Source organism: Dufourea novaeangliae, unplaced genomic scaffold, assembly GCF_001272555.1.
Source record: "Dufourea novaeangliae isolate 0120121106 unplaced genomic scaffold, ASM127255v1 scaffold162, whole genome shotgun sequence".
NCBI classification, from domain to species: Eukaryota; Metazoa; Arthropoda; class Insecta; order Hymenoptera; family Halictidae; genus Dufourea; species Dufourea novaeangliae.
The window spans coordinates 1359659-1370757 of NW_015374046.1; the positions used below are offsets into that span (position 1 = coordinate 1359659).

An 11099-nucleotide genomic window follows, 5' to 3' on the forward strand; every position below is an offset into this window, starting at 1 on the left:
TATCCTTTTTCGACTCCTAAACTTTCCGTCATCGGTTCGTGAAAGAAAAGCCGGTAGCGTGTTACATAAACTATCTTGGCTGCTTCCAAGAAGGTATCCGTTCAGTAGTAGGGATAAAGCGGAAGCATTTAACGTAGGGATCTTTCCGAACATTTATAGAGAATTTACTGTACTGTATTTTAGAAGTCCAGAAAGATATATAGAATAATGTTTATACTTATGAAATTTAAATACACAATAAAGTAGGATTATGAGGAATAATTAAATAACAGAATAGTAAAAAATTTACAATATGAAGGACAATATTATACGGTATTTTTTAAAGGATCAGAAGACATATAAACAACAGGGAAAGTGGTAAAAGGGTCTGCTTTTCCTAATGGTTGATATCCATTAACTAAACTTTCTCTTAGTTCCCATCTACGTCGTTCTCTTTCTGTTTTCTGTTTTCTAATTGATTTGCCTAACATGCAGGCAAACATTATTCCAGTCAACTGAAAGTAAGAATGGTCAGAATTAATTTTTCAATTTTGAAGTAGTAGAAATTTATTAAATTTTGTAAAATATTTTGAAGAAGTAACAGTATAATAAGCAGCAGATACGAAGTAAGGGTAAAAAGGGGAACTAATTATTTTGTTAATTTGAAGAATAGGTGTATTAAATGTTAAATTATTGAACAAAAAATGGAAACGTTGAGTTTTTTTCTTAAATCTTGTGTTGTTACAGTAAGAGGGAATAAAACAGAAATCATACCTGAATGAGAGCAATGGCCACAGCTCCAGTAGCAATGTAAAGTGCACTTCTATGAATGATAACTGAAAGATGCCTGATACAGCCAGTCTGATGAGGAGTACATGTAATATCATAACTATTAGAAATGCATGTAACGTTTTCATTAACGTCCGCCCAAGGTCGACAAGATTTTGGTAGGTCAATGTTTTTCTCCTTCATAATTTCATCCCAGTCTGTATATCCATTGTATCCACAGCAGTAAAGCTACAATTATATGAGAGATTGAATTACATAAAATGTATACTAATACAATAATTTTTATGAATAATGTCGATATTATAAAATAGTATGCTAAAATAAAAAATTCTTATTAGTAGTTTTGATTAGATCTTAAATGTTACCCTGGACTGTAGAAAATCAATGGCATCTGTGGCTTCTGCATTAGTTCCATATTGATGCATGGTTGCATTAATATTTTCAGCTAGGAGACCTTTTATGTCATCCTGAAGGGCATAAGCTGCAATTGCAGCAGCTAACTCCAATATGAGAATTACAGAAAGCGATACTGCAAACTGGAAATGTATTTATTTTTACAGATTTTTTATGTAATAAGCCATGCAAGGTATGTTGTATTTTACCACCACAAAACACAATTTAATAGCAAATTAAAAGGAACAATGCATTTACTTAAATAAGAAGTAGAGAAATAATATGCGTTTGAAATCAATTTCTACATAAAATATTTTGCAATAGTTATACATCAGATATTAAAATTAATTGCAGGATACCTACCACAAGAACCATACAGGTACTTTCTTTAAGAGCTCCGCAACATCCTAGAAAAGCTATCACAAATACTAGGATTCCTACTACGATTAGAAGAGTTGCTGGAGAAAAGTATTTTGGATCGAGAAAATGAGAGAAGTCTTCATAAACTGCGTAAATTGTTGTTCCAACTGATATTATCATGATCCCAGTCAACTGTAATATTAATAACTATATGAGCATACGACATTACTTTGAAAATGAATGACATATTCGTTTAGCGAATGTAGCGGTAAACGAAAATGGTAAAACAAGAAAATAAACATTTTTTGAAAGAATATTTTACATATAAACTATGCAATTAAATGAATGCAAAACTGTTATCATTTTTATTTTTTTATTTTTTTAATAAGAATTTTATGAAGCTTAGAGATAATAGATTTATAGAAAATGGTACATAAAATTTTAATAATCTATATAATACAAGAACATCAGTATTTTGTGTGAATGGTATAATAACAATAATGATGTAAACAAGTAAGTTTTCAACCAGGGATGATAAAAGAACCGAACCGCTTCCAGAAGAGTACCGCTCTAAGAACTTACTGTTGGTTCGTTTGTGAGAACCGGCTCTGCCTTTAAATGCTAATCTTAGAACCGGTAATGTATCCGATACTAGAAGAGGTTTTTCGGAGTTTTTGATCCTGGTCACCTGTCTGGCGGTTCTACAAATCTGATTCTCGGTATGTGTGAACTGTGCGTTGACCGTTTCTTTTCGAGTAGCAAGAATTGAAATAGTTAAGGGGTTAGGCCACCCTTGAGGCCCTAAAATCATTCAACTTTGAGTATTTATTACAGGTAAGTAATTCTTACAAAACTTAGCATATTTCCCTAAAATTTACGTATAACAATGTTAATTGCAAAAAGAGTTTTCAATATTTTGCAAAATCCTACATAGTTCACAGCAGAATGTATCAAAGAGTATTCAGCAAAAACGTCAGGTGAATCGGTTAAAAACTGTAACAGCCAGTTCAGACGATACGGTTTTTTGATCGCTTCTGTAATTCTTTCGAAACGATTTAATTTATATATGTATATAAAAGATTAAGTTAAAATATGTATGTATATGTCTGTTACGTAAAGGCTTCTATACCGCTCCACCTATCCGCATTAAATTTGGTATTAATATTCTCCGATATCCTAGAAAAACGACTGTGGTGGTTCTCACACACCAACCACCCCTAAGGTTCACCCCCTCTTTAGGGAAACATTTTTCTGCCGAATGAAACATTAAAATCATAGGCCATCTATAGGTTTTTGGGGTTGCTGATTACGATTCTGAGGTGAAAATTACATAATTCAAAACGGCAAATCCAATGTAACAACTACTTTGGGCTAAATTCAAGATTTTTCATTTAATTTGTTGCAATATACCTTAATACTGTTTGAAAAGAAAGCAATGTAAGGCTATAAAGATGTGTACACGTGTAATTAATATACCCGTGTTTCAGTCCGTGTAGTTTTTAGTACACGGGTACACGGGTAGTCTAATCCATGGGTACACGGGTATGTACTGAATTACAGGGGTACACGAGTATTGAAATACACAAGTACGAGCCATTCCACGTAAAAACACACGGGGAATTTCGGTATATATTCCAAACCTGGGCACTTCTGAAACTATTTCATTTGAAATATTATTTCAAATAACATGTTACTTTATTTCATAATTATTGCCATGCCTGTGATCACGACTGAAATAACATTATTCGAAATATTATTTCAAATATCTTGTTATTTTATTTTCTAATCATTTGAAATAATTGTGAAATTGTTCTTCCAAATTATATCAGGTGACTAGGTCTGAGTTTGGTTTATTGGCCTTTTGCCTGAAGAGTAACACCCCTCTTCCATCTTCCACACCAGTAGAACAATTATTTTGTCTATCGCGGCAATATTCGATAGGCTCATGTAATAATTTCTCACGGATGAGCTTTTTGAAGAGCAGGTTCTGCTTGAAGCAATTGCTGTAAAGATTTCTTAAAAGTGAGGCGGGCGCGAAGGCGGCAAGTTGCTGCCCTCGCGGCTGTCCCCCTTCTCGGAGGTGGGATCGAAACGGGGGGCCCTCGGGCACCCTAAACCGCCTCATTCCTCTTCTACATACAGCGGTGCAGGTTGCACCGCTGTAAGACAAGGGGTTGCCCCGCGGGTGGCGCGATTCATAGGGTCACAGCCGCAATGACCGTCGCGTCACCCGCGTGACAAGCGGGCCGAGGGGGTGGTACTGGGGGTACCACCTCCTTTCGCGGTCGGCCCACAAGAAGACAGCGTCGAGTGTTATATGAAGCCGTAATACTAACAAGGAGTGTATTTTAGGTGTCCGCCTCCGATTGCTTTGGTTTTCGGATACGTTTTAGAGGACCGAAAAATAAGAGACATGTATTTTTTTATAGCGGCCCGTTTTCATATTTAGGGGGTGAAACCACCCCTCAAAGTTTCGACAAATAAATATACCAATGGATTTGGAATTAAGTGCTCGTTATTTTATGTCATTACGCAAATTTCAATAAGTTGTAAAATAAAGTTATAACAAATTTTTTTGTTATAAACAAATTGTATTTTTGACAATTTGTTAACACCAGTTTATTGTACATAAAAAACCATGAAAGCCACCAATTGAAAGTTTTCATGTATCTCCTCTGGTTTTCGAGATAGTACTTCCGGGTCGAAACTTTGAGGGGTGGTTTCACCCCCTAAATATGAAAACGGGCCGCTATAAAAAAATACGTATATCTTATTTTTCGGTCCTCTAAAACATATCCGAAAACCAAAGCAATCGGAGGCGGACACCTAAAATACACTCCTTGTAAGTATAACTATATATACAAAATTTGTATTGATTCGGTTGTAAACCTGACTTGAAAATTTAAACGTGTTTTTCTCAAAACCACATTTTCAAAATCGGTGACCAAAATATCTCCAGAACGGCTGCACCGAACTGATTCAGCTTTGGTAGACTCATTTTATATACAAAATGTATACAAATGTATAAAAATCTAATGCCTGATCGTGGCTTTTTGTATTTCATTGCGTAGTTTTTATTTTATAGATAAAAAATGAACGATTTTTTAGGCGAAAATCGATACTTGAACAGCCACCATTTTGTCGTAATTAATTTTTCAGGATAATGAACGATCGGGCATTAGATAATTTAATAACTAACTAAATTTGCACGGATTGTTTATTTTAGATAAACGAACTCGAAGTTGCAGTGGTCACCGCAAAACGCCTAAAATAAAAACGCTGCCGGGAGATCGCTGATATTTACCCTATTTATACATATTTTGCATTGACGAAATTACTATAAGCACTTTAAAATGTACATTTTCGAATACAATGACGTACATTTAAAAAAGTCTTCAAGTTTTTTAAAAATAAATTCCGAAAGTACATGTCTTTTTTCGTGGTTGCAGGTAGGCATAACCCCTTAAAGAAACCGGAATATTACCTGTTAGAGAAGAAATAGCACATATCAGCAATTGATATCACAAAAGACTTGAAACCCACAAAAACTGTCTAGCAACGAATCTGACACACCATTCTAACGAAGAATACAAACTGCGTGGATATCACTTTTTATATCTACCAACTAGGTTCACTTAATGACTTAATGTAACAGATTAATATGTAAATCGGCATCGCTTTGTGACGCTTGATGTTTAATATTTTCCCTTGATAGGTTGCACAAGAAGGAAGTGAATAATACAAAAATTCTTAATTTTCGATTTATGTTGTTCACGGGAAATCACACCTTCCTCGATAAAACTGCACTTTGTGTGCGAAACGCGTTAAACTCCTTTCTTTATCATATTACACTCATAACCAACGTAATCACAGAGTCCCCAGAATCGACAATTTGCGAAAAAAGTCCAGTTAAATAGCAGAAATAGTGATTCAGACATTTCGAAACGGTATTTTTCTAAAGTTATTGCTCTTATTCTCAGGTGTTAAAACCCACAAGCTATACGAATTCCTCAATATCTAGTAGATGGCAGAAGAAATACCTTTAGGAATTGGTACGCATATTAACCAATGCAAATGTTCAGAATCAGTATAGCTTCGAAAGATGATGATTTATACCGTGGCGATTATGAGAATTTTGGTAGTCGACCGTGTTAACTAAGATCTTGTGAGTGTTCCACTTTGGCACCCCTGAGGGCGATTTCGAAAAAATTTGCTTGGGCTCACAACGAAAACTCGCGATAGGAATGGGTTAATTGGCCGCCTGTTTTCTTCGAAACGATTGGAAATAGGAAAGAATGAAAATGTGGGTAAAACGGGTGGAAGGTATCGATGAGTTGCGACGTTGCAAGCTGTAATAATCTGCACGGTAATAATTCAACGGGGTCGACCTCGCCCAGCCGATATCGATCCTACCGGTTGTCCGAACGACGCCGTAGAACTATGATCCACGTCCATATTGAGGGTTGACCTAACTTGTTGAATCTCAGGGGCGAGTGTGGTTATTCTCGTCACCTTTCTGCATTCGGCCAGCAGAAAAAATTCACGTTGTTTAGGTTATCGTCGCCGTCGACCTCGACCGCATTTATTGTCCTCGTTTTCTTTGTTACACTTGAACAATGTATCAAGTCGTTCGTTTTTTTCTCGAATGTGGCGTAAGTCCAATTTTGAAAAGAAATAAGCCAAAGCTGTTTTTAATTGCAGATCGTTGTCGTTTCTTTTACTATACTTACAGGCTGTTCCAAAAGTTTCCGAATTGAAATTAAAACAGCAGTTTTCGGTAAAATGATGATGCTATTCAACATTAAAATCAAAAAATAATTTTCTTTTAAAAATATATACTGTTCGCAATAACGATAGATATTCTAGAAATCGCACTGATCACTCTTCTTCGAGATGGTGAAACCGACCACGGTCGAAACTTTTTGTATCACGAGTCATGAGTTTATCCAACACGCAAAAGGTATCTCATAGTTTGATTATCCATCGTGTTCACCTAATACAGGCGTCGGCAACCTATGACCTGCGGGTCACCAAATGATCCATTTGATAATTTCAAATGACTCAGTTGAGTTCCGCAAATAAAGTATGTATAATATATAAAAATGAATTATAAAACATAAACATGAAACAAACACTTTGGGAAAATATAAATAATAGATTAACATTGACCCCGCGGGTCATAGGTTGCCGACGGCTGGTCTAATACAACTACAGCAAACTCTTAAATTGGAAACGAAGACAAAGAAACAACAATCTAAAATCATTTTGAAATTCATAGGGCTTCTTCGATGACTACTTTTTCCAGCATACTAAAGAAGAATTACCAAAACTACTTCGAGTGTTTGTACAATTATCATGAACCATATACCACTTGAGAAGAAAATTACTTCGAATAATTGTTGATGAAAAGCATGCATACCATACAAAAAAATTGCTGTTCGAACTACAATTTGGAAACTTTTCGGATAAACCGTCTATGTCAATCGGAAAATGCATGGGCTCAAAAACAACTACACAATAAAGTCAATAGTGAATGCATAAACAAAAAATACACATACAATTGGTTAAAGAACGGACACTTGTTTCCTAAAGCGCAAAGCTTTACAATAGCAATCCCAGATCAAATTGTAGCAACCAGAAATTACAAAAAAATATATTCTTATAGATATCAATGTGCGAAACGAATGTGCCACAAATACAAACAACAGGGGGATGCAAAATACTCTACTAGACTGTAGTCAAAATTATGCAAGAAATAGCACGTAATCGTCGCCTTATGCACCAGACAACACACCATACTATACACACACGCCCACAAGCATATTAGAAAATCCGGAATATAAACTATATTGGGATTTACCTTTACATATAGATGAAACAATAGCAAATGACAGACCACCTGCATTTGAAGATTTGAACCAAGGTAACAGACTTCAACATAAAGCAGAAGTAATAACATATCTAATAGATATAGCTATTGTGAAATCTAAAACAACTCCATTTCTACCAAACAGTATAAAACACAATATTAAAACCAGTCATTCTGAAAACGTACAACACAATCAGAAATATCTTGAATAATTAGACAAATCTATATAAACCAGATTATGTCTCGGTTAATGCTCGACAAAAATTCACTACTGCGGGCACTCTGAGAAAGCACTCTTTATTACACTCACAAACAAAAGTGAGTGAAAATTTCATAAAAATCGGTTAACATTGCTAGGAGATACAAACGATTAAAAATGTTGAAAATCGTAGTTTTTCGCGACTTTTGACCTACAACTAGCATATCTAAATATTTTTGCATCTTTCGATGCCTGTTACTCGTTTTCGTACTAACCGATTTCATTGAAAGTTTCGGTATGTATATAACTAACATAAATCTTCGATACGTATTTATTAAATTGTCATTATAGCCTCAGATTAAAAGGTTGTAAAAAATGACCTTCACTATTTTCTTCGCGATTTCAACCAATTGTAACCTTTTCAATTTTTTTTACACATCATTTAGTAAACTAATGTCTCCAACTTCACAAAAGAACTTTTGGACCAATCTGAAAAAAGTTGTTTCGTTTTAAAGTGTGTACGAATACTTTTGACATCGACTGTACGTTCGTTTGTTGCGTGGAATTAAAGTTTTTAAAATCATTTTCATGCGTGTCTGGAAATATATGTGCGTACATTCACCTGCACTGTCATAGACCCATCTACGGATGCATTCATTTATAGGTACGCGGGCTTATCGTTTATCAAATAGCACGTTTATCTACCTCTTATCAATACATTTATCTGTTCAAATGAGACATTTCACGAGTATTGTAAATATATTGCGACGTACTTACGAGCTACATAGTACGTATGTCGTATAGTATGTATGTCGAGTCATTGTACTCGTGTAATAATCGTTCAATCGTGTGTTTGTATTGTTTGACCTCGAGTCTCTCGTAGGTAAGTACACTACGAACACGTAAATCGAATAAACATCACGACAGTATATATAGTAGACGTCTGTAAATAAATGCAAGGAGTAACGGAAGTAAAAAACACAGTGGTTGTCAAAATGATGCTTGTAACATGAACGCAGTAAGAAAAGCAAATGTTATTTGAAAGTGTAATCAATTTATCGTGAAGATGTACATTATACGAAATGATGGAAACGATAAGAACGGATATAAACGATTTATTCATTTTTAATTATTTTTCGTTATTATGATTTCTGTATTTCCTATTGCAACTTGCAACACTTACATTAGATACACTATTGTACATCGACAAGCAAACTCGGTTTCCGCTGAGGGAAAAGTAAGGTAGGTGAAGGGCCTCCTACCATTTAGCTTTCGGAGTTACTGAATTTTATGCCAAATTAACATTCGGTTTAACATTTATTTCAGTACGTGAAATAAATTTACTAAGTGGTAGGAAACTTTTCTTCTACGCCACTTTTTCCTCTAGTGGAAGTCCAGTTTGCTCGAGAGGATACCAGATCTGAGAAAGATAATATATTAATATTTATTATTTATTTATTTCTTAATTTGAACGTAGTTTTGTATTTTACAAATGTTTTAGAAATAAGTGTTCGTGAATGTGAATGAGAATGGAACTCCTCGGATAAAATCAGCTGGACCAATGCGGCAATTGTAGCCTTATAAATAGTAGTTAAGTAATTTATATCTAAAAATATCTATTTCGTAATTTCCCTCGACCATCACTATATGTTGTGAATATATGAAAGGTAATGTATTAGGAAACGGCCAAGAAAATGATAGGTGCAACCGACTGTTGCATGCACGAAAATTGAACTTTGATTATTAGTCATACGTAGGAGCTGTTATCTTGATACGGTGACAATCGACAAGACTGATGACGATGTAACGTCGACGAAACGATTCGATGTTCTATATTCTATGGTACAATAAAACTCAATAAATCGGTAATAGAATACATGAGCTTTGTCAAAAATTGATTTACAATAAGACTGACAATGTACGTGAATATCAAAATTGTCGAACGAAGCAACGCTTGTTTCCATGTACGAATATATTGCAAAAAAGACGTTGGTAAGAAATAACACGTGATGAAATATGAAAGACAAGCGGAAAGAAAATTAACGAATGCGACTACAGACCGCAAAGAGAGAGTTGACTGCGCATAGTAGGTATTTGATGCAACGTAGGCCAACGTCGAGGTGAGTGGCAGCCATTTTGGTGCACGTTCTCCGGGAATCCTCTTGTACGCAGGTGCACTACTGAACAACACTGCTCCTTCTCTCTCTCGAGCCGCGAGGAAGAACCGACTGAACGTGGAAAACACCTAAACGCGATTCGATATATCGCATTATCTACTGATAAAGACGACACACACCAACAGTACACGTAACGCTCGACTGATTACGTATTTCTACAAAAGACGCATTGTTTTTCTCTTTGCGTTCTTCAAAATTTCGTCCAAACAGCAACTAAAAATTACGATTACTTTGTTAATTATTTATTGCGCTCAACAATTTTAAAGTATTATTTGTTAAGTCAAATTAGAAGTGTCAATTGAAATCGAAACTGACGCTTAGTTTTTTGGAATGTTATTAGATTTTAGACAAACGAGGCTTGATTAAAGTACAGATTCTTATAAATGGCGTACGGAACGCGGGGGGAGAGCGTATTTACGTGGTCGAAAGTACGTGTGAGGGGGAAGTGCCTCGCGCGGCAATATGTTTAGTGGCAATATAGTTAGAGTCCACTGTACTGTGAAACCACGAAACATCTCCAATTGTAATTTTTTTAAATTAATTTTTTCTATAACTATGCATTTTGGAAATAACGCTTTACAGATTCGTATTCATATTTCAGAAACACATATTGAAAGTTACAAAATTTTTTACGTGTTGAACAGTGTTATTCAAGTATTGAGCGTTATATAGTGTGAGTCATTTAAATCGATTCCATTATATATTTTCGAATGGAATCATGTCTCCTTTAAAAAATTCCTATAAAAAAATATGAAGCTTTCTGTACCAAAGAACCATCAGTTTGGAAGATATTTCAATTTTAATATTTTGAGGTGGTACTCAATTTCAATACAACTAGTACGCGTAACATCTGACATCTTATGCTTATATGTATGGCATGTCAACAAATTTTGAATAAAATTCTAGAAAAGGCTGATAGATCGTTTACCCAGTTAACCAGAGTTATCTGCAGATATCCGTAAGACATCTGAAAAAAGTAATTGAAAAGATATCCGAAAAAAGTTACTAAAGGGATATCATTCGGATAATGTCAGATACGTGTTAAATAACACCTCTGCTCCCTCGTAGAGATGGTTGAAGATATTTTAGGGACAGAAAAAGGATTGGCAGTAAAGTGACGTCAAATAACGGCTACTCAAAGAGTATTAAATGGTATGAAATAAGTAAGCGGGAAAAAACCAAGCGGCAGAAGCAGTGTGTGTAATTATTCGTTCCATTCTTTATTTTTACGTATTTTACATTTCTCAAAAATATTATTTCTTGCTGGGTATGTTGAATCTTTCTAATTCATATATGTATACATATTGATTGCGTAGAGCAGTGGTGGGCAACT

At 35.0% G+C, this 11099-nt stretch overlaps 1 protein-coding gene across 1 annotated transcript; it reads right to left on the reverse strand.

Moving 5' to 3' along the window:
* Positions 1-305: 305 nt before the first annotated feature.
* LOC107189673 (CD63 antigen-like) lies at positions 306-9759 on the reverse strand. The gene is made up of 5 exons (XM_015578257.1): positions 9650-9759; positions 1525-1713; positions 1134-1304; positions 754-996; positions 306-494 (listed from the first exon to the last, which is right to left on the reverse strand). Exons 1-5 carry the CDS (start codon positions 9722-9724, stop codon positions 306-308), a joined length of 867 nt encoding a protein of 288 aa, XP_015433743.1. The 5' UTR covers positions 9725-9759.
* Positions 9760-11099: the final 1340 nt, after the last annotated feature.